The sequence below is a fragment of the Theobroma umbraticum genome, unplaced genomic scaffold (assembly GCF_002168275.2).
Source record: "Theobroma umbraticum cultivar Fairchild unplaced genomic scaffold, ASM216827v3 scaffold_30.0, whole genome shotgun sequence".
In the NCBI taxonomy this organism is placed as follows: Eukaryota; Viridiplantae; Streptophyta; class Magnoliopsida; order Malvales; family Malvaceae; genus Theobroma; species Theobroma umbraticum.
The window spans coordinates 14,214,550-14,239,835 of record NW_018397254.1 but is presented as its reverse complement, the minus strand read 5'-3'; the positions used below and the strand labels follow the sequence as shown (position 1 = coordinate 14,239,835).

Genomic DNA, 25,286 nt, shown 5'->3' with positions numbered 1-25,286 from the left:
AGATGGCCTTCACAAGGCACTCATTTTCTTGACTCTTATTTAGTTATTTTCACTCCCTAATTCTCGTTCCTCTATTTGCAATGAGACACTGACTTGACCTTGGATATGCACCTCAAAGTACAAACTCTGGCATCCTGTAACTATCCAACTCTTGCTGGTCCTTCGATTTAGCTTCATTGTCAACAGGAAGGGTTTTGCAATGGAGAGCCATACGGGGGAAGGGAAAACATCAACAATAGACAAATAAAAACTGAGAACCCTAAAATGAAAGAGTATCAACCAAGGCCATTGGCCACTTGAAACGACGCCAACAAATTAATTATCTTAATTTGATTAATATATAATTTTCATGAGAATAAAATAAGACGTGAACCATGACCAAAGACAATTTCTAATGGAATATTACTTTTCTTTTGGGGGTAGCAATATAGCCTTTTCTAAAGACTCGAATGAAGGGACTTCTGTCCAAGGAAATTCCCACTAAAGGTTTGTTGTGAAACTGACGTCGTCCCAAACGGTCCATTTTTCATTCCATCTTAATGCTCATGGCTCAAGCTGTACAGCATTCTACTTTTTTCATATATTTATCATAATTCCCACTGAAGACAGAAGACTTGGAACAAAGCATCTTTAAGATAAACTAGATTAAGTGATTCATTTTTTTTTAAAGAAAAAATAATATGTATATTGTTCCCTTTTCCATTCCTTTTAAATATCAGCTGCAACTCGCTTCGGCAGAGTTAGGCGTTTAGTCCAAATCAATGTTGTCAGCAGGTCAATTATTAGATAGGCTAGCCCAGAGACTGTGACTTGCGAGCCAAATCCTATGCATGCAATTATTGATTATAGGTACGCCCAGGCTCTTTTAAATTAATTTAAATAAAACTCCTCATTTTGATGAATTTTTCATTTATGATCCTTTGCAGGTAACAATTCGATGGAAGCTGGTGATGAATATGAATTAGTATTTTTTTTTTTAATAGTTGGCTTTGCGTGCCTTCCAGTCTCATTCAGCTGCTCCGTGTTTTCGGATGTTATTGAAGCATTTGATTAAAATAGTTCTATGTTGCGGGTCACTGCTGTTGTCACTTGGCGGCGCTTTTCTCTTGTTGCTAAACTTTTGATTGCCCTTTTAATAGTACTGATTTCAATCCTCCCCAGGCTATCAGTAATTGGCCCTCTTTCCTGCCTAATTTCTTCTTTTTTTAGGTGTTGCTTGCAGGTATGTCCAGTGTATGCATATAGTCACTCTTTCAGGTGAGGAGGCACCATGGAAAGGAACATACAACAAAACCTTATTCTGCTTGAAGAATCCAAGGTTTTTGCTTTTCCTTTTTACTTGGAGGTTGCTTTTGTGTCGCTTTCGGTTCATAAAAACTAACGTAAGGCTTGCATTTGATCATGGTTAGGATGCTGCAGATGGTGAATTGGATAAATCAATCCTACTTTCAATGCCCAATTCACCAAGTCAAAATGGCAGACCACGCAGCATGGTTATCAAGGCAAGTCCTATAATCTAGCCTTTAAAAACGAACAAAATCATTAACAGGTTCTCCTTTCATTGCGTATTAATTTGATGGTGTTCTTCCCAACCTGGAAATTAAAAATTTGATTGTGACTTGGGAATTCAACAACAGAAAGCGCACAGTGTAATTCCTGCTCACTTGGTAGCTGAAGCAATCTCAACATTACAAGGCCTTGACTTGAGATGGTCTGGCCCTATAACACCCAGCGAAATGCAATATGTGAAGCAGTATGTCTTTGCAAAATATCCGCAATATTGCAGTGGGCTTGTGGAAGATGGAGAAAAGATTGATCTTGATGATCTTTCCATCAATGAGGAATCCTCTGAGAACGAGACCATGACCGATGATAAGCGAAAATCCCCAAGGACTGTTGGCAGCAGAGAGTGTTTTTCCTCTCCCTCCAGTATAGCCACTAGCCTCTCTGATATTGAAAACACTCAATTGGAGCCTTCAAGACTTCGGGATATCCTCACTAGGAAAACTTCCTTTCAAGGGAATTTCATTTCAATACCAGAAATTCAAGCTCAAAACAGGGCTTTGAAACATTGCGGGCTAAGTGACGAAGAATATTTAGTCCTTTTCATGCCCAACTACAAGGATGCTATGATGCTGATAGGAGAAAGCTACCCCTTCTTTAGAGGGAACTACTATTTGACAGTCGTTACCGAAGAATCCGACTACATAAGGGAATTCGCCACCCGTAGAGAATCAAAGGTTATTTCTGCACCAGAAACTTGGTTGGATCTGAGGATTAAGGGATCTCAACTTAGCCAAAACTTCAGAAGAAAATGTAAACACAGCCCCAAAGGCCTTTTCTCGTACCCAGCTGATGTAAATGGGACTAGATTTTCCATGCATTGGATCTCAGAGGCACACAGAAATTCGTGGCACGTCCTCCTTGATGCCACAGGTTTGGTTTTCGGTGAAGGTCAGGAGCGGCTGCCCCTAGCCCTCCACCGACCTGATTTTGTGTTATGTACGCTCGATAACACGCATGCCCAGCCATCCAAGATTATCTGCCTCCTTGTGAGGAGAACATCATTTGATACATCCTCATGCTCAGCATAGGTTCACACTTTTCTTCAAGGCTTATTTTAATTCATATTGACGTAGTAATGCAAAAGTATAATGTATAAAATATATATTTTTTCAATATATTCTTTCACCCATAAAATTTATTTACGTAATTAAGTACTACTAGGCCAAGGGAAGGGTCACAATGTAAATTCTTAATTTAACTATGCATTAAAAAACGATTTCAATGAGATCAAGCTATAGTAATTGGGTTTCAACCATAAGTGTTGATCACGAAATCTTGTTGGTGGGGATTGGGGGAGCTAGCCCGTAGCCACAGGATGGGTAATATATAAATGTTATTTATTTTAAATATATAAATATATCCAACCCATCAATTATTTGGAGTCGCATCACAAAACCTCTCCAACTTGATTACAAGTATCATGACCTTGTCTTGTCACTTTTGGTTTTGGGCATTCATCGGGTAACGATACATCTATTGTCTTTGGAATGATGTTTGGCTTGGGAACTCCAGCCTTGCAGCCTTTTTCCCCCAAATTTAGACCCCTGCAGCTGATAAAGAGACAAATATTGGTAGCCTAGGGCACTGCGCCAACAACAAATGGTGCTGGGATATTAAGCTACGTAGACAACCGCTCAGTTGAGAACAAAGTCAGTGGACAAATCTTTTTGAATTTTATTGATGATATTCAATCCCACCCTCCCGATAAGGATAAAGTCAACTAGAGAACAGTCACAAGTGGTCAATACTCATCCACTTCCTTGTGCAAAGCCTACCATGACTCCCACATCACTACACACGAACCTTGGAACAGCCTCTGGATTGGTCTTGCACCCTTAAAAACTGAAACCTTCTGTTGGCAAGTTTTACGTGGGAAATTGGCAATCAAAGCTAATTTGCTTAAGAGGGGAATCATTAACAGCGAAGAGGCCTCCTGCACGTTATGCAAAACCCATCTAGCAACCCCTTTCCACTTTTTCTTCAACTGTAATATGGCTTGGGAAATATGGTCTCTTTGTTGCAAGAAATGGAATGCCAGTAGGGTATCTCCAAGGAATGTCGGAACTTTCTTCAAGGCATGGATGCTTTCGCTTGTACCATCACATCAAAGAGACCGTTCGAGGATGTTGTTCTTTACCTCACTTTGGTCTTTACGGCTATGTCTCAATGAAATTATTTTCAAAAACAAGACTTTTCGACTCTCATCATATTGCTTATATCATTTTGAAATATTTTAAAAAATAATTCTTAAAGATAAGATATTTTTAAAAAATAATTTTTTATAATTTTAATTATTTTTAATTAAATTAAATAAAATTATTTTTAATGAAATTACATATCATGATGTTACACATTATGTACAGAAATATATTACACGTAATTATTAGATTGTTATACGTCATGTATAAAAATATGTAACAGGTCATGGTTAGGTTGTTACATGTCATGGTTAAGTTGTTACATATCATGTACAAAAAGTTGTTACACGCCATGATTAGGTTGTTACACGTCATGTTAAAAAAAATACTGTTGTTACACGTTGTGTACAAAAATATGTTACACGCTGGTTAAAAAATATTGTTACATGTCATGTTGAAAAAAAACTACTGTTATTATACGCCATGTTAAAAAAATATTATTGTTACACACCATATTCAAAAATATTTTGTTACATTTTAATGCCTAAAACTGTTGTTGTTACTTACAAACCAAAACTTCAAATCCTCTCAACTCTTTTTATTTCTTTTTATTTTTTTGACAATTTGGCATCAATTGAAGTGTTTCTAACATATTTTTGTAAATCAAAACACAAATTTTCTTATCTAAAACACCTATTTTGACTAAAAATCGAAAAAAAATTCATTAAAAACTTGGATTTATAAATTTTAAAATTTTGAGTTTATTAATGTCTAGATCCCAAATTGATCCAATTAAAAACTATTTCAAACATCTGCGATCATTTCTACTATTTAGTTTTATCCAAAATACCTAAAAATCAAATTCTCCAAATAGGCATCCACTCAAGCACATTAAAACTATCGTTTGGTATCTTCAAGGTGCTGGAAAGAGAAATTTGAAAGCGTGAGAGAAAGAAATCAGGAGCATAATAGACGAATGCTAAAGAGAGAAATCGATAAAATTAGAGCGAGTGGGAAGTTGAGAGAGAGAAATTGGAAGCACAAATGAAAAGAAATTATAATAAATAGTTTAATTTATTTGAAATAGTTTTAAGAATATTTTTATCAAGTCGTGACTAAATATGATTAAAAATAATTAAATTTATTTTGATGATTATTTTTAAAATACTTTTATCAAGAAATGTTATTCTTCATAGATTCCTCTTATCATTTTCATTTGACACAGTAAGAGTTAATTGTAGTTGGGACATATCTCTACCATTACGTGCTTACCCAACCCGACTGCTTCACTGACAGTGTAAAAAGGAACAAGGTGAAAGCTAATATCACCTGGACACCACCACCTCATTGTACGCCCAAGCTGTATATTGATGGTGCTGCCAAGGGGAAACCTGGGCCTGTTGATGTTGGTGGTGTCCTAAGGGACCACCAGGGAGTCATAAAAGACACTTTCTCTCACAACATAAGAATAGAAGACTCAAAATTTTTCGAATTCCAAGCCATTCACCAAGGACTCAAATTCTTCCTTGCTTCTGATGGGCCCCAACCTTCAACCTAAAAGTTGAGAGTGACTCTTCCAACGCTATCTTATCGAGTACTTATCACAACAAGGTCCCTTAACGTATGAAGCTTATCTCCTACGCCATTGAAACTCTCACTAAAAGACTAAGCAAGGTCACTCTCAACCATATTAGTCATGAAATCAATACAGTGACAAATGGCCTGTTCAAAGCTGGTGTTCTAAGAGTTTATAATTTCAATACTTTCTTTGTTTTTCCTGATAGGGGTTCCTTATCTCCTCATATTGATAGCTCCATTTAGGCATGCTGGTTTATGTATGAGCAGAGTTCTTTTATTCCTTAAGGCTATGGGTTGTTATGGCATTCACTTGAATACTGTAATGTCACTCTTTCTTTTGTAGGCACATCAGATCACTTCTAATGCTTAGCCAATCCTCATTTGCGAGGCTTCGTTTGTCTACAACGGTAAAGCTTATATCTCCCTTGTGTGACCTTATCAATAAATTTACCTTTCAAAAAAAAAAAAACACAATGTTTATTCACCTTTCATAAAAAGATCCCTTAGCTATAAATGGGTAATGACTAATATATAAATATATATATATAATAATTTGACATAAATTTTTTAAAAAAATTAAATAAATTTTATTATTTTTTATTACGTTCAATCAAATTTTTATATTTTAATTTTGAATCAAATAAACTTTTATGACTACTAGTTAAGGTGACATTTGGTAACATAATCTGTTTTTGTTTTGAGTAAAAACAGAAACACTGTTTTTGTATTTTTCTTAAAAAAACAAAAATAAAACACAATTGGTAATATTCTTGTTACAAGAAACTTTTAAAAATAAAAACATGAAATCATGTTTGGTAATATCATATATTTGTTTTTGTTATATACTAACTTAAAAATATATTGCAAAATAAAAGAACAATTAAGCCATATAAATCTGCAAAATACCATTTCTATAATTGTTTTACCAAGTTCAAAACCTGCACCAAGAGGTAAGAATACAACCAAAGACATAAAATTCAAAGAAAAAAGTGAGAATTAGAACAATGAGTTTCAAAATTAACATTTAAACCAATTATCTGCCATGGACACTCGCTTAAATCTAGTTCGCAATATCATCTCTTACACGAGCCATTTAGTGAAGTCAACCATGAGATATATTAATGTCAATAAGATTTTGTGAACTACTACCACCAATAAGGTTTTCGTCCTCCATTATCATGTCTTTATTAGCATAATGATAAAAAAATTGATCATTTCATCCATTCATCCAAACAAAGTTGTGAACTCACAATATGCAGTTGAAAGATACTTTTGGGTCTTCATTGGATATGAAAGCATTTTCTTTAAAATTTTAAAATGAGCTTTTAACATTCCAAAGCATTGCTTTATGACATTACCCATGGATGAATGTTGATATTTAAATAGTTTTTCCTTTCCTTGTGGTTCCCAACCACTGCTATTAAAATCATTCAAGTGATATCTCTCTTCAAGAATAGGTGCTAAAAACCCTAGCATATTCATGAATCTAGAATCAACAAGATAATATTTATCTATCCAAAAGAAAAACCAAAAAATAGAGGTAAAAGTTAGTCTAAAGCTAACTATCAAAATACAACCTAGAATAAAAATGAACAAACAATATAAATCCCCTTATTTGGCATAGATTGTTGCTTCCTAGCCTAGTTTGACCATATGATTGATATTGAAACTGTTAACAATACTTCGATCTCTCTCAAGTCTCAAAAACATTTTTATCAAGGATCTCCTATAACTAATACTTTTGCTATGCAAAAGTTTCAGTTTCATCGTTATCTTAAATGCTTAGAGTTAACAAGGAAACGTGAACATAGCTATCATAACTCTAAAAAAAATGGCATTAAAAAACAAGAAGCATTTTTCTATCCAGGGCGTCCAAAGTCTCTAGAAACAATAAATCAAATGCAAAAGATAAAATAAATTAAAAAACGAAAAGAGAGGAAAAGAAAAGAAAAAGATATTTGCTTAAGGTGAATTAGATCTAAAGAAACTCACCTGAGGTGGAAAAGTAAATGAATTAGATAGAAAAAATAAAATAGGACTTAGGGTGTGGCTGTTGGAAGAGAGAGAGAGAGAGAGAGAGAGGTGGTTTGGTGTTGGTCTAATTAGGGATAAGGTGGTTCAGCATTTTGTTTTTTGTTTTGAAAACAAAAACAAAAAATGTAAGACACTTTTTATGTGTTTGTGTTTTTCCCAACAATTTCAAAAATGTTTTCAAAAAGGAGAAAACAAAAACAGGGATACTAAACACCTTTTTTGTTAGTGTTTCCATAATTCTGAAAGCAAAAATTAAAAAAAAAGCAGCAAATACTTGCATTACCAAACGGGGCTTAACTAATTATAATTAGTTAAAATATTACTTGTCATTGCATGCTTAAATAACACTGATATATGGTTGACATGGAAAGTTAAAAATATCATATGACCATATCATCATATGACCATATCATCATATTACATCAACAAACTATATTCTCATCAATTATTACATGTTAACATGTCATATCAATGCGCATATAACATAAAATGACAAGTTTTATTTAAATTAATGACAGTTGGTCAACCATTAATCATAATGACTTATTTGATTTAAAATAAGATTATAAGAACTTGATCGAATATAATAGAAAAATAAAAATTTATTTAAATTTTTTAAATATATAATTTAAAGAATTTTTGAATATTATACCTAATAATTTTAAAGCTTGTGCTTTCCTTTAACTTACATTAAACATGATAGAAAAAGTCTTTACTCTTATATCTAACTAAATAAACAATATTTTTCCCTTTTGATTTGTTTATTTTTGACATAATACTCAAAAAATCCTTTGAACTATTGAAGAAAATTCAAATAAGCCTTTATTTTTTTATTATGCTCTATTAAGCTCCTAAACTTTTATTTTAGATCAAATAAGAGTTTCTAATTAATGGTTAATTAATTATCATTAATCAAAATATCTCTTTATCATTTTATACTCATATAGCATTGATGTGGAAAGTTAAAAGGTGCGATATGGCAATGTCATCATGTTATTTCAACATGCAACATTATCATCCATTATGATATGACTTATTACGTTAGTATTAAGTCAACACCACGTGATATAGAAAGAGAAGTGATATTTTGATTAAGTCAATAATTTGTTATAAAGATTTATTTGATTCAAAATAAAAGTATAAAGAGATTATTTGACTCAAAATTAAAATATAAGAGCTTGTTTAGTTCAAAATAAAAAAAAAACTTATTTGACTCAAAATAAAATATAAGAGTTTGATTAAATATAATAAAAATATAAAGACTTATTTAAATTTTTTTAATAATTTACAAACTTTTGTAAATATTAGGGTTTTTTTTCCTTTCCCTTTCCTTATCTATATAAGCATGGTCTAATTTGTGAGGGAGTATTAAGGGGTCAAAATCATAGTTGTTAAATCAAGATGCGTGTATTGTGTATCAAAATTTCATTTTTTAGCATTGAGTATCATAAAATACAGTAAAAGATTTTACAATTAATTATAAATAACATTTATATATTTAAAATAAAACAATTGAAATATTATATTTTTTAAATAAAATTGAAGATAAAGACATAAATTGGAAAAATGATTATTTTTTAATTAAACTCTCAACATATTCCTTAATAACATATATATATATTTTGAAATAAAATATATATTTTGCATATTAATTTATTAATTAAAAATTAAAAAACGCTTATGAAGTCAAAAGCCAAGTTTGATTTTTTTAGTATTTTTTATCTAAATTAAAAAAATTGAAGTTAATAAAAAATAATTTTTTATATTTCAACTAAACAAATAATTAAAATTAAACTTATAAAAAGTATATTGACTATATCATACGAGACCCCTTGTATCGTATATTGTAAAATATGCATATATATTACGATACATTTTAAATATTTGATGAAATATAATATAATTATCAATATGTATAGTTTTCTACTGATATTATATCATACTATATTGATAACTATAATCAAAATATAAACCTGCCAAATCACTTGTTCTTTACTCAGACAAAGATTATTGGACAAACCATAAATGCAAATGTTTTTGGGTACACCGATTTCCATCCGGAGAGAATTATTTTATTTTCTTTTCTTTTCTTTTGTTTTGGCTGAATAAGGACGTGCATCAACCAAAACAGAGACAGCTCACAGCTACAAAGTTCCCACATCACGATAGAGTACAGTACTAGCCCTACCACAGCTACAAATAAAGAAACAAAAGGCAGGCTCATGATGTGCAAGTTAAAGTCAAATTCTGAAGCAGAACCTCTTCCGGCCAGTGCATCTGTTGCGGTAGTAGCTTCCCTGAAGATAAGACTAACTTTGAGTCTATCAAACCTCTTCTGAAGGTTCCTGCAATCACCAACAATTGGGTTCAAGAATCTGTTTTTGATGAGTCATTTATAATCAAGGTTTTAATAGCCAGTGCATGTAATTTCAACCCCAGTGAGGTGATACCCAATTGCATAGCAAGGTGCAACTCATCACGTACCGTCCAACAGTCTGCCAACACACGCAGCTTGAATAACCCAATTTTCTCACAAATTTGGTTTTATTTTTTTTTCCTTAAGGGAAGAGAGTAAAAGTGGGAAGATGTTCAAATTAATTTTGGTATTGTGATAGCAACCACCTGTACAGAAAAATGTAGGGCTTTGCACTATTTTCTTCTAAAAGGGACATTGTCCTTATCCGGACACTAGATCCCCTGTAGATCACATATATGTATCTTGAAAAATCATGTTATCTTTCTTTAATTCCCCGTGCCACGTCTTGGATCAATTCTAGCGCACCATCTGATAAGACAATGATGACTTTGATATATCATTGGATTTGTTTTAGTAGGAATTTTCAACGCTTGCGGAAAAGTCAAGAGGATTTCTAAGAATGGAGTTGTTAACTCAAACCCACCATTTAAATGCTCAATCATTTAGTTGCGACAAATTCTGAAGTACTACAAGAACCGTCGGCATAGGAGATGGCGTTGTCTAATCAAAGATTATGGTTTCTAATTAGTATGAAGGAAATGATGCTTAAAGAAAGTTGTCAAGAAAGGGAATTAATAATTGGACACATGGGATTATAATCCTTGTTTGTCGGGAACTTTTCCCTTGGTCCCTGCTAAAAAAAATCTATTGAAGTACATGTCATGATCTCGTAATTTCCAATTTTGTAATAATAGGAGGGGTCCTTCATTAGTTTATTTTACCAGTTGAACAATAGTATTTCTTTTTCAGCTACATATATATCATGCTAAGAAAGTGAAACATGACATGACAAATGGTTCATCCAATCCCCCCTTTCCACAAAGATACACGTAGAGAGAACAACATTGTCCCGAGATATGGCAATTTGTATCGGACGAAAAGCAAAGCAACAATGGCAGTACACATTTAGAAAGGCTATCAAACACCCAACAAAATGGGTACAGCTTACATGTAACCATTCTCTCTGTACAGCTTACTTTTTTGTGATGGTTTAGCTGGATTCTGGTTTATGATTTTGCCAGTTGATTTTTTTTTACAAGTTATGGGGCATATTTTTGTTCAGAACCCTAAAATGAATTGTACAAATTTAGGGGATGGTTTTCTTGTTTTAGTGTTATCTTGAGTCCTAAAGCTGTAGATTTTTTGGGTTTTTGGATAACTGATGAAGGATCTCTAGGAGCAAATATTGGGGAGGCATGCCATAGTCAAAGGGATACCAACCAATATTTCTGCTTTTAATGACATGCTTTCTTTGCTGTTTGTTTTCTAAGGGCACATTCGGTATGAGAAATAGTTAAAGCTATTCCTCTCTATTCCCAACCACTATTTACTTTCTTTGTTTGGTTGGTAATTTAGTAAGGAATAGCAACTCCTTTGTTTTAACTATTCTTTAAAATTGGTTAAAAGTCTTCTTTAATTGCACCCACCTACCCCTTGCTATTAGCTATTCCATCTCTAACGGAATAGATTCAAAAATTATTATGATTAAATTACCCTTTCTAAATTTAAAAATTTACAATCCTCAAATATTAATGATTAAATTATAAATAAAATATTAATATTTAATGATTAATTATTAATAAACCTAAATAAATTATAAATTATTAATATTTAAAAATTAATAATCATAATAGCATTTAACTTACACATAAAATATTAATATTTTTAAATATTAGTGATTAAAAGTTAATAAAGCATTAATATTTTCATGATCAATTATTAATATTTTAAATAAATTATAAATTATTAATATTTAAAAATAAATAATCATATTAATATTTAAATTAGAAATAAAATATTAATATTTTTAAATATTAATGATTAAATTATAATAAAATATTTATATTTAAATGATCAATCATTAATATAATAATTAAATTATAAATTATTTAAAAATAATTAATTATAATAAATTTAATTATCAATTACTAATATTTTAAATAAATTATAAGTTATAAAGATTTAAAAATAATATAAAATAAAAATAAATAATCAAAATAACATTTAAATTATAATAAAATATTAATATTATGTAATACTAATGATTAAATTGTAAACAAAATATTAACATTTAAATTACCAATTATTAATATTTTAAATAAAGTACAAATTATTAATATTTTAAAAAATAAAATAAAAATAAATAATTATATATATAATAAAAATTATTTTTATTTATTTATCTTTCATTTCTTTCTTATTTCAAAATTAACCTTAATAATCAAATACTGCAATAAATTATAATAATTATTTTTATTTTATTCTATTATTGTACTTAATTATGTAATAATTATTTAATTTCATTTTTATAAATAATTATTTTATTCTATTTCTATGTATATTGCAAATCAAACATAAGTGCATTTCAAAAAAAAAAAAATCATACCAGTGAGGTTTCTTCTCAAAATATATTAAATGAATATCCATTTTAATCAACATTTGTTAAATAATAAAATTTAATCAAAATTTCCTCCATAAATAAAATATCTAAACGTTTCAACTTAATAAAAATTTTACATAATTGATTTATATAATAAAACCTATCAATTTAATAATTTAAATTTAAATATTTGTTTAATTACTTTTAATAAAAACTGATGTACAAAACTTTATTTAATAGGCGTACGACAACGCCAATGTAACACACTGCAAAGCTACCAAAACTAAATAAAAAAAAAGGTTGAAGGAAACAGAAATCCAAGATGAAGAAAAGATTTTAAAAATTCAAAATTCAAACTAACATATGGGAGACATTTATTGCCTGCAATAATAAAGTGGGCACAGACAAGACAACAACACTTCATCGCGCGAAATACTAGGGTATCAAACATTACAATATTATTTCAGTAACAGAAGCCATCAATCAGCCTCCACCACCTATCTCAGTAAAAAGAGCACACCATTTTATTTTCAAAATACCCCGTAGAATTAAAATGAAAAAAAAATCCTACCGCAGTAAAATATTATTTCAAGGTATATTATATCATTTTCATTGGGTCGATACACCCTCATACGCTCATTCTTTTAAAATAGAAGGTAAACAGAAAATAAATTTTCTAAAATTAATAATTAAAAAAAAAAACCAAAACAAAAGCAATGAACTGGAGCGGCGCATTTTAGCAAAATCGTGCAACGTCATAGCTGCTCATGTTAGCAGCGGATGGAATCACGAAATGCCAAAGCCTACCGACACTTTTCACCAAGTATTTTCTACACAGAAACTCCTCGGCGAAAACCTTCTCCACTCTCCGATCAACATCGTGCAAGAACACGTGCGTCACACCGGATCCTTTCCTGTTCCTCGCCATAACGGCTGCCGAGAAAATCGCCGCCATCCTGCCTGGTGCCTCCGCGAAATATCCCCGCGGTGCATCGATCATTATCAGATCCCACTGCGTCTCGTAAAACTCATCCGGAAACCCCGTTAAGGCTAGCTTGCACTTCTCGTTGCCACGTAGGTAAGCTTTCGATGGAGAACAGCTCGGTTCCGACTGGTAATGGGAGAGCAGATCGTCTGCTTGCTGGAGCTGCGTACGGTACTTTACGGCGTGCGCGTGGAGGTTTGGTGCGTCTTTGAGCACGGTCTGCACCCATTTGGGATCCTCCTCGAGGAATATGGTGGTGCCGCGTGGATTAAGGGAAGTCCACATTAGGGAGTCGTAGCCGAGCCCGAAGACCAGGAAGTTGCAAGGAGAGACTTTTTTGAGGACGTCAAAGGTTACGGAGATCTCGGCGAAGTTTTGCTGCGGGATTATTCGTGACGTAGCGTAGTGGATGATGGCTTGGAGTTGGATCGGCGTAGCGGAGTAATCAGCCACGGCTTGGGATCTGTAGTTGGCGAGAGAGCATAGGAGGGAATAATCGGTAGTTTTTATGAAGCTCGAGATTAGTATCGCTCCAGCGATAAAGCCAGCGACAGCGATAGGGAGAAACCATCTCTTATCGGCGAGGAAATTCCGATTCTTCACAATCTCTTCTCTTTTCATTTTCCTTTCACTAGTTGAAAAATAAATTTAGAAACAAAAGAAACATAAAAGGTTTCAGATGTAGCTTGCTTTTGTTATATAGAAGAGGAGCAGGAAACAGGACAGGAAACGAGATAGAGAGAAAACGCGGACCAGGACCAGGACCAATACCCGGACCTGCTTTGGAGTATAAGCAGAGAAAGTGGTGCTTTCATTTATTTTCAAATTTAGAAAAAATAATTCCAAATACTGTGTTGATGTTTATGTTAAAACCTAACTAGATAGGTTAAGATTTATGGTTCGGAGTCCTCGATATCCTATTGTTCTGGCCTACAGAAATTTTACACAGTAATTATTTTAGGAAAGCTCAGTATTTGCGGAGAAAGGACAAGTAGAAAACGTCAATGACACGGTTCCTAGGGAGTGGCATGCATGTTCCGGCAGCACATATGTCTCATCTTTTCGTAAGATGTCTTATCGTGTCTCACAACGTAGCATCTGGTGATTGGGTGACGGCCTAGTTATGGGGTCCAGGCTCTGCTTTTTTTTAATTTAATTTAATAGATATATCAGTCTCAGTTTGTTGGTTAATAAATCAATACCTATGCCCCCTGTCGTCCATCGGATGCATTCATTTGTTACACGTGTCGTAACTCAATGCTGCTGATGATGAATGGTGTTTCGTAAGTGAAAGACAGAGGGAAGCAGCGTAAATCTGCTCGTTAATAATTGGGTGCCCAATTTCTTGTGAACTCGGGAGGAGAGTGAGTTTAAGTTGTGGCGTTGAAATTTCATTCCACACTGCCCAATTAGTGTTTTTTTCAATTTGAGGATTTGAAAAGTCAACACCTAACATTTCCCGTTGCTGTAACAAGTAGTAACCCCCACCTACATGCCAAAAGAGTATTAACTCCCAGCTTTCTTTCTTTCGATGTATTCCAGGTAGGAAGATTTTGGCTGACGTTGAATTCCAATTTAAAGGACAGGAGCTTGGACTTGCGCGGTGGCGGCCCGCACTATGCCCTAGTCATCGTTATCATGTCTTTGGTCCGCTATTTAGTAATCGTTGCATCATTGCTAGTGAAGGGCAATAGCATCCCAATCTTGACGGCCATGTTGGAGCCTTAGAAAACAAGACAATTTGATTGTGGACTTCAATCCTAAAGCTTCCGTAACTAATGGAAGTGGGTCCTTAAGACACCAATATATTTGATAACAAAAAACAAGAAAAAAGAAATAATTTCATTAGTTTGCCTCAACTTTTAATTCTTTCATATCCGACCAATCAAACAATATTGGTAAGCCATAATTTAAAAAATTAAGCCTATTCCTATATATATATATATATATATATTAAGACAAAGCATCTTTTTTTTTAAAAAAAAATCTGTTCATCCTTCTTTTAAAAACCTTAATCGAAAAAAAAAACCTAAAAAATTTTGATTTGAAGACATAAACATTTAAAGTTGTATCCACCTTAAAAACCATAAACTTCTTTTTTAAAGTAAAGTTTTTTTTTTCTTTAAAAAAAAAGAGGAGGAGCTTCAGAAGTCAGAAGTAGCTGGTTTTTTAAAGTAAAGTTCATTGTCATTAAATTCTTTATTTTTTTTCGACAGTTTAAGAATTCTTTTCATTGAAAAAAATGTATTAAAATTAAATTTTTGTTCAATAATAGATATTTCAAATTTGATTCTGTCGAATCAAGAGCATAATATTTTACTTGTGATTAGTAATATTTTTGAAAAATTTTTGCTCAAAATTTGTTTTTTGAAATTAGGGTTTAAGATAATGTAAAATGGTTTTGACTTCATTACTATATATCAAAAGTTTAAAGGTTTGATGGTTCATCATGTACTGAGTTTCATTTTGTATTTGTGAGGCTTTAGCTCTGATATGTTTTTGTTTTGGATTTCCTAGTTAAACTCTATTGCGTTTTTTATTTGGTTAGGATTAAGTTTTGCTTTTTATATAGTGCCTGCTATATAGTTGTTGGGAAAAGGCTCTTGTGGTTGCCTTGAGATTTGATGGGAAGACATCTTAATCTTCTTACAACATGGGAACTAATCTTGAGTTTCTATTTGTTGATCGGATTTGGATTTTTTGGGTTCTTGTTTCTACCATGGTTGGTAGCTCTTTATAATTTTTTCATTATGAAATCAAAGTTGTTTTTCAAAAAAAAAAAAAAAAGTTTTTAAGTTTTTTTTTATCAAATATTGAATTTTATTAAGCATCAAAGTAAGACAAGGTAACACATTCACAAATCTCGTTTTAAAAGTTTATTAAATTTTAGGTTTTTTTTATTGTCAAATATTAAATTTTATTAAATATTAAAGTAAATTTTATTAAATATTTATATATTAAAATATTTATGTAGGATTGGATATAATTTTTTTTAAAATATTGACCATCGATGTTAATAATTAAAAGATCAAAAATATTATATTAAAATAAAAAAATCAAAATATCTTTTTAAAATGTTTTACACGAGATTTTAAGATTTTACCCTTAGCCTCACCTTTCCTAATTCAGATGCATGTTGGGCCAATTCCGTTACCATTTCCCGTTCTCTCTTTGAGCTCTACTACTATTATTGAAGATGGATGGGCGCCCGACCGATGTACTTTTCTGATTTATAAACAAATTTTATTGTCTTGTTGAAAATGAAAAGCAGAGGGAGTTGAAGAGAAAGAGGACAAAAAAAAAAAAAAGAAGAGAGTTGTGAGGGATTGTCGATTTGCTTGATAGTTTCTAATATGCACAATTTTAATTTTCAAATCAATAATAATAATTGTTATCTAAATGTATTTATAGTTTAACCACACAATTCAAGTGTCTCTCCTTTTAATGGATTCATAATCTTTCTTTGTTCGATAAGACTTATATATAAAATTCAAAACAAAAAAATATGGCATCTTTAAGAATTTCTCTCCAATTGTTGGTCCAAGTTCATCCCATCTAATGGTTAATATTTTTCTTGAAATTTCATTCAATCTAATGTTATCATTTCAGTTTCTTAAATTAATTAAGAAACATTATTTACTTATAAATTTTAATAATGTTCATCAGCACATTACAACTAACCTTTTAAAAAGAATTATCAAAGAGGTTCATTTCATTACAATCTTTACTATTCAGTCTTTTCACCATATTGTATTCTTCATGGGTTCTATAGGTAAATAATTTTCACTGTTACATCTATCTCATATAATACCAATTCATGACTTTCATTCTTGTTAGACTTTGAAAGATATTTTTCTTATACAAACACTTACATATAATATTAATATAAATAATATAATTCTAAAGCATTTTTAGAAAGCACATTGATCAGATTTTTTGAGTCCAACAATCTTATGAAAATCACTTGAATATCTTTATCAATAAAGAATGGTGAATCCTTTATTGAACATCCAATATAATTTATTTACATGTACCTAACCAACATATCAAAGTATAGCCTTTAAATTCAGCATCACTTGTTGGCAACATTATATTGATATAAATAATTTAATAACATATATTGACCCTTCAAGTCTAAGGACAATTAATATATTGTAATAGATCTCTTTTTAATTATTGACAGTGACAAGCTTATATGGTACCTTTTAATTAGATCATGTTCAATGCATGTATCTTATGCACTACATGCTTGTTTGCTTTAAAGTCACTATGACAATGACAGAGTTAAAACATTCAATCTTTTGATAGAGACATAATAAGTGTAAGCTTTAAATCTAGAACAATTTTGGTAAACAAGGAACTAAAGAACTATAACTTCTCGCTTAATAGTTCATCAACTATTAACATAGTGTTTGTTTCTGCAATGTCACCAAATAATATATGATCATATCATATGTCATAAATGAACAAAATATCCATTAAAATGAAATATATGTGAAAACAATAATTAATGTAGCGATTTATTATCTAATAAATAAAAAATAAAATTGATTTTTAAAGGCATATGTCTAACAATCTCTCACTTGCACTTAGAACCAATCATAGACATATTTCAAAACAATTCATTCTAAGGGCTTCTCAAACACCTTTTTTTTTTGACAAAAACTCAATCTATGGATTTGTTACACTTTCAGCTGAAGCAATCTTTGCATTTGTAACACCCTTTTTATGCATAATATCACGAATCAAAAAGAATTTGTGCTTTATGTGTTTTGTTTTTTGAATAGATCTTGGCTCCACAGTATATGCTACTACTCCTTTATTATCGTAATAAAAAGTAATGGGAGAATTTGTATAATGAACAACTCCACACCCTTGTATGAATTCTCATCCATACAGCTTCCTTTGTAGCTTTACTAATAGCAACATACTTTACTTTAATGGCGGAATCTGCAATAATATCTTGCTTGCAACTTCTCTAACTTATTACTCCTTTATCCATTGTGAGAACAAATTCAGATGTTGATTTTCTATCACTCACATCTGAATGAAAATCTGTATCAATATAACCTATTACAACTTAACCTTCTCCACCAAACTCTAAACAATAATGCTTAGTTCAATTCATATATTTCAATGTGTTTGTCATGACCCAAATTCAAGGGTCTTGACCGACACTCGACCCAGTAGGTAAGCCCATTAAACCCGAGTAAGCCTTAGATATCAAAATCAAATAATACATAGCCAATGGATTTCATAACCAAATATTAATAAATAACATTTAAATTCATCATGATATGTTATCCCTAGCACATAGTTCATACAAATATCCATAAGGCCATACATTGACCATTCACGATAGGTTCAAACATAACAACCTTTAACACACAATATTACAGGACAATCAGTGCCGACAATATTTAGAATACATTACTTTCTAAACTTAAAATTTCAAGTGCAGAAGCTAATATGGACTTGACCCAACAAAGGGACTAAAATGGAAGACTTACCAGATGCCAAAATCAGTCTGTCTTATTTTTTACCCTTGTCATGCTTTGTCTAGAAGACTATTTATCTACACATGGTACAAAATGGATGAATACTATATGTTAGGAATTTTGAAAATATGGTGCATTGGAAAGCAAGTGTATTATCATGTTTAATTTCATTTAATTTATTTGTAATGAAAGTACATTTTGTTAAAAAGATAAAGAGTTTGTTTTAAGTAAGCATTCGGTATCTAGTTATTAAGGTACTATGATTCTATTGAGATAATAAAATACATTTGTATGAAAAGTCATATGTAGGAGACATATATTTTAATTGAATCCAAAAATTGTTCACAGCCATATAATAAAGCTAGTCACTTTATTGTATTAAGGCTATAGTATCCAAATTACTTCTAACGGAATGAATGTGATTTACTTCAAGGGAATAATGAGTCTCAAATCATCGAAATAGTTAACTTCGAGTAATGACACTGTACCATGAACTAGAATCATGTGTGAATCAAATTTAAGTTTATCCGTTACTTAAATCATGATCTCACACTTATGCATTTGTTTATAGTAGAACCGAAATCTTGATGGATAATTGACTCGTGTTTAATCTCTTTATAATCTTTGATATACCATGAGCATGATCATCATGAAGCATTGATCTAGACTCTATATTTTTAAATTATAATTGAGATGAATATATAAGAACACATATCCAAATAATGGAGTTCATAACATTAACATCACTTCAGGTAATTTCTAGAAGATTGGTGATTAATCTAAGCCTAGTGGATTGATGAATTAGCTACTCATCACATCTGGATATTCAAAGGATTAGATCTAGATTATTGAATCACTAATTTTATGAAATTTGAGACTTGGCGATAAAATTGATATAAAAGGTAAAACGGTAATTTCACTTTTTATCATTGGATGGTTATGAGGGTTCACAATATAAGGTTTGCAATTTGATGCATTATTTCTGGTAATTATAGTTAATCTAAAAGTGTAACCATGAATCTATGGTAAAGTGATTTCGTGGTTAATAAGAGTGAATTATTTTTTAATGAGATTAAGAATAATTCTAAGTTTATTGAAACTTCAAATATCTATATCCAAATAGGTTCCCTACTTAGCTTCGTAGAATTTAACTTTTTTAAGTTAGAATGCATATTTTATTTGATTCATTAAATTGTGTACAAAAATGACATCTTAAACATGTTTGTCTTAATTTAGAGAAGAAAACATGTTTAGTTTTAATTTAAGCAAGAAAATATGTTTGTCTTAATTTAAGACAAGAAAAACATGTTTGTCTTAATCTAGACAACAAAATATATTTGTGTTCAATTTAGACAAGATAACATATTTTTATCTTAATTTAAGATAAATTAAAGATAAGAATTATCTTAAATTAAGATAATACTAAGAAGATTTTTACAAAATGAATCTAGACATCTATGTTGATAAAAGGAGACTCTATGTTTGACTATCACTCTTTTATTTATTATTAATTCTTTTTAAACAAAAAGATTGATAATAATAAAATAAAAGTTATTATTGAACAAAGAGTTTTATTTTATCAAGAACTCTAAATGATGATTAAAGAATCAAATTATTTATTCTTTAATGTTAATTTTAATAATTATGGAGCATGTTTAATCATTCCATAACTCTAAGCAGATGGTCAAGATTGATTTAAGAGTTTTAATAAAAAGAGAAGAGTTGGAAGAAAAGAAATGTATGTACTTTTCTTGAAAAAGTTTTCGAGCATCACTTTTCTCCTTCTTCTCCAAACTTTGTCTTATTTCTCTTCCTCCCTCTCATGCTTGGCTGAATTTTTTTTTTGAAAGAAAAATAACCATTAATTTTTAGGAAGGAAAGAGAAACAAAATTAGTTGCCATCTTGTAGTCTAGCATTTCACACCTTGTCCACTTAAGGTTCAAGTTGAAAGTATTCTTGAAGAATAAGTGATAAACTTGTTTGGTTGAAAAATTAATTGTTGGTGTGGTGATGTCCGAAAATAAGAATATCAAAATAAAAGGTAAGTTTTTTTTTCTTACTTAATAGATACTTATTTTTTAGGATGTGATTTTGTTACTTGTAATAAGAATGATGTGTATTTCTGCTAGTGTAATTGCATTATTTGTTTTCTTTATAAAAGAAATCTTTTAAAATCTATACTTTATACAATTACATCAATCCACTTAGATCCAAATCCATCACTATAATTCTCAATGAATGGTGCACATAATCAAATTTATTTACATATATTAAATACATAATAAACATGGCACTCTTAGTGTATCCACATGATCTAACAAACATCTCCAAATATGGCATATCATTATCCCTAAGTTTCCTATATAGAGGCATATCATCCCCAACATCTCCAAAGATCTTCACACACATCATTAAACTTACTTTCGTAGCCAACCAAAGTCCATCACATCATTTTCTACAACACACTCTAGTTGTCAAAGTATAGTATCAAACCATATCATGTTTATTGAAGCCTTTCCCAAGCTATCTCACACCATATACACATCAAATCAATTAGTGGTCCTCCCTTGGACACAGTCAAACCTGCATGGTGTCTAGTCAATGGAGAAACAAATCACACCTGGCACCGAAGCAGTTGATGGAGCACAAGTCACATGTGTGTCAAACCAATGGGTGGAGAATCAAATCACATTCAACGTCAAAGCAACTAGTGAAAATCATATCATTGACCAGAGCAATCTCTTGACGGTCGGCATCGTTAGGGGTAATCTCCTATTGGCGACACCTCTAGGAGTAATATCTTGACGAGTGGCATCATGGCATTGCAAATGGGAATCATAGGCGGCACTAAACCACAGCCCTTGTTTACCACCATCCCTGCATGCACACACATAGTCACAGGGTAACAGAATTGACTCAATCCTCAAGTCAAATTGATGTCCGAAATTCATTCCTCAAATGAAACATAAGTCCACAACGAGACCATCATGTCTCTATCTTTCCATATGTCCAAAACATAGTAACAATCATATTTATCGAGCTTTATTTGTCAATAAGCTCATTAAAGTTCTAATTGCCTCAATAATCATGGCTCACTGGCTACATATACATCAACAATCTCATTTTAATTTGATCCTGGCTTAATAGCCTCATATACATGAATAAAATCACATTAGATCATACATCAATATTGTGTCAACAAATGGGCAATCTAATCCCACATCGTAGTATCACCATCATATTGGTTTAGTCACAATATATACAGTAGCCATTAAAATCATACATCACCTAAATGTTTAATAGTTGATACTTCCTAATGGCATTCACAAGCAAACACATATACTAACGTGTACATTAACAATATACTATGGTAGACACACCCATCTAGGCGATCACATTCACATATATACATACATAGTTCTCTAGCCTAGGCATGTTCATCTAAGCTTGCATTCATAATATAGTACTAGTGCAGCGCATGTTTTATGCGTTGTACATCACATGCATGTAATTAACCCACTCACAGTGACAAATTAGAGGTGCTCCACAGCTAAGCTTCAATCCTTAGCCTTCAATCGTGTTTCAGCTCATAAATGTGTCCAGATGGCTCAATCTTCCCTTAAGCACATCAAAATATTACAAAACTAATTAAATCTTGGCTTTTGAAAAATTCCAGCTTTTCTAAAATTAACCAATTCGTTAACAATCAAACATATAAGCTTAAATCCTTTAATAATGAGCTAGACCCATATCTTAGAAACTGGATTGTACAATTATTTACTCCAAATCCTTAGTCAACTCAAGAGGGCCAATTTCTTCAAAGCTGGATCAAATTGGATCTAAGTCATTAGCCAATTAAATTCAGAAATAATTGGTAAAAACATTTAATCTTACCTCAATAATTTTTCTCCAAGCTTAGATTAGCTCCAAATTGCTCCAAATCGCTCCAAATAGCTACAAGAATCCATTTATGGCCTAGGGTTTTAAATTGGTAGAGAGAGAATAAAAATCAAACCAAGCTTTTAGGAGTGAAAACTCTTTCCTTTAACACTTAGAATCCAAGATGTATTGATGGAGTTTGAAGGTTTTGAAGGGTTTGAACATTGAAAGAAAATGGGTGGAGGAATTTGGATGCCATATCCCATTTCTTGGAAGGATCGTGACCGGTGCATAGACTTAAATGAGCGTAACCCATTGGGCTCAAGCAAGCCTTTTATCGTAACATCATCAAACATTCATCATCACATGCGGAAGCATCATATAACATCCATTGATGTACGTAATCACAACACATACATTCAAAAAACCCATTATACAATTAAGGAACTTCTCAACTTAATTATATAAGCTCAAGCTTTTGGTATATATATATATCTAAAAAAATGCCACTATCATAATGCACATTAGCACTTGCTATCAACAACACCCTCGGGTGTCCATGTAGGCTCTCAAGCCATCATCATAATCTCATACATAACATTATTAACATAAAATGCCAACATTGGCAACATTAACATAAACATGCTCATAGTCTGTAAACATAAAAATAAAGTAAAGATCGACTCATTACCGTAATGTGATTGACCTTTTAGACATGAAGTCACTGCTACACACCTACCAAAGAATGAAGACCGAACATTGATATCCATGACACTAGTTGCTATCAGACGCTATCACTGATCTATAATAAAATAAATGAGAAAAATAACGTGTAAGTCACAAAGACTCCATCAGTGGATATGGGAAAAGGACAAGCTAGAGGATAATAGTATTTCGTAAACAAGCACTTATATTCTCATGTCTTTCATAAGCAATTTATCATAGAATTCATAAAACATGTTATTTGAACACATTTGAATAGTATTCGTATGAAAACATGCCAATATAGACCTTTGGGAATCCTTTACCTTTGAAATTCTTATCAAGTTCAATCAAATAACCTATTCTGCACCAAAACTATCGATACATTCTTGAATGTATCTATACATTATACATCTATCAATACATTAGTAAAATGTATCAACACATTTCACATAGAAAGCCTATTAAAGAATTCCGTTTAGAATATATTGATAATTAACTCATATGTATTGATACTTTCAGCTCAGAACCCAAATTTCTAGCAAACTCCTCCATTTTTACCATTCCTTAAGTTCTTTTACCTTTTGGGACTTTCTCTAAGGATTAGTCTTTTTCACTAAGCACATTTTAATGTCATCATAAAGTACAGCTCATGAACACTGCTCAAACAACATTAGTATGCAACATGCCATAAACATAATAATTATGATCATTCCATTAACTTTAAACTCATACTTTGTGATGATATGTCACCCATTAGCCTTGGGCTGCCAATGTATAGTCCCATTGCACCTTGGATGTTTATGATGCATCATAAGAGTGAAGTCCTCACTTGCATCTCGTGAAAGTGGAATCAATCGCACTAATAGAGTTCTCATACTTGTAGCATTATGTATGTGGGATGTCCTTCACATACTAGCTTATTCATCTCATAAGGTATATGGAAAATACATCATATACATAATTTCATATCATTCATCATGCTTTCTCAATCATCTCATGTAGTATATGGAATATACAAACATATACATTATCTCATGGCACTTATCATGCATACTTAATCACTTCATATGGTATATGGAATTTACATCATATACACAATCTTATATATATGTCATTGTTGTTGATTTTTCATGCAAGTGCATGTGTCATTAACAAGTAATATAATAGTAAATAGAATTCATTCTCAAGAGAATTAAATTAATTCCTAATTGCTAACTGTTGGTCCCTAATAAATATGCTAAGGGGGGTGAATGGCACTTTTGGCTCTTACTAAATTTGATCTCTATTTGGGGCAAGTTAAAGTTCAATGATGGGAGGTTAAATGCAAGATAAGCAATAATCTAACAAAGAATGCAAGGAAAAATAAAACAGAGAAGACAATACACAAAGATTTATATGGTTCGGTCAAAGACCTACATCCACTACCTTGATTGTTCAATTAAGGATTTTTCAAACGAAATCACTATAAACGGTGAAATTACCAAGCTTTTACCAAGCTTTTACAATGAATTTTAACAGGTTCAACCACAACCCTCAACAATGATTTTTTCCGAGATCAATCAAAATCCAAAAACTAACTTTTCTAGGCTTAGTTAGAACCTATGCACTCAATCAAGCTAACCCAAGCTTGATTAATCCCCTTAGAGTGTCGTGCACACTCTAAGAAATCAAGGAGAAGAGAAATAAAAAGGTACCTATGATCACTAACCTGATTTGATGGTACAAGATGAAGTTCTTAACTCTGTTACAAAGATTAGAGTGAAGTGCAAAAAGTATGCAGAGTGTTCTTGAGATTTTTTAGCTCTTTTTGATCTTGGAAGCCTTCAAAACTAATTCTTGGCTATTGGGAGGGCTTTTTATATTTGAAAAATCAACTCTGATGGTAGCTGGACAGATTTTGACTGTTGAAAACAGTTTGGGAGCAGTTCTAGCCGTTAGTTTGTCTTTTAGCGTTTAGTTCAAACTGTCAGACAGAATGTTCTTAGTCGACTAACTATTATCACTTAGTCAACTAAATTGTCTCTATCTCTAAAGCCAGTTTCTAGC

The 25,286-nt window shown here is 31.6% G+C and overlaps 2 protein-coding genes and 1 long non-coding RNA gene across 5 annotated transcripts; 1 reads left to right on the top strand and 2 right to left on the bottom strand.

Moving 5' to 3' along the window:
* Nucleotides 1–746: 746 nt before the first annotated feature.
* Nucleotides 747–2,770, top strand: LOC110419136 (uncharacterized). 3 transcript variants are annotated; one of them, XM_021432058.2, is made up of 4 exons: nucleotides 747–849; nucleotides 927–1,318; nucleotides 1,420–1,502; nucleotides 1,638–2,770. In XM_021432058.2, the coding sequence occupies exons 3-4, from the start codon at nucleotides 1,452–1,454 to the stop codon at nucleotides 2,592–2,594; spliced, it is 1,008 nt and encodes a 335-aa protein (XP_021287733.1). In that variant the 5' UTR covers nucleotides 747–849; nucleotides 927–1,318; nucleotides 1,420–1,451; the 3' UTR covers nucleotides 2,595–2,770. The 3 variants fall into 3 exon arrangements, with proteins under 3 accessions (XP_021287733.1, XP_021287717.1, XP_021287725.1); XM_021432042.2 differs by having other exon boundaries at nucleotides 1,410–1,502; nucleotides 1,638–2,769; XM_021432050.2 differs by lacking the exon at nucleotides 747–849 and having other exon boundaries at nucleotides 889–1,318; nucleotides 1,410–1,502; nucleotides 1,638–2,769.
* Nucleotides 2,771–9,246: 6,476 nt separating this feature from the next.
* LOC110425709 (uncharacterized) lies at nucleotides 9,247–9,931 on the bottom strand. The gene is made up of 2 exons (XR_002446058.1): nucleotides 9,801–9,931; nucleotides 9,247–9,661 (listed from the first exon to the last, which is right to left on the bottom strand). It is a non-coding gene; the product is annotated as an uncharacterized LOC110425709 (long non-coding RNA).
* Nucleotides 9,932–12,495: 2,564 nt separating this feature from the next.
* On the bottom strand, nucleotides 12,496–13,998 carry LOC110412760 (arabinogalactan O-methyltransferase 1-like). Its single transcript, XM_021423380.1, has one exon. It carries the CDS (start codon nucleotides 13,776–13,778, stop codon nucleotides 12,909–12,911), a length of 870 nt encoding a protein of 289 aa, XP_021279055.1. The 5' UTR covers nucleotides 13,779–13,998; the 3' UTR covers nucleotides 12,496–12,908.
* Nucleotides 13,999–25,286: the final 11,288 nt, after the last annotated feature.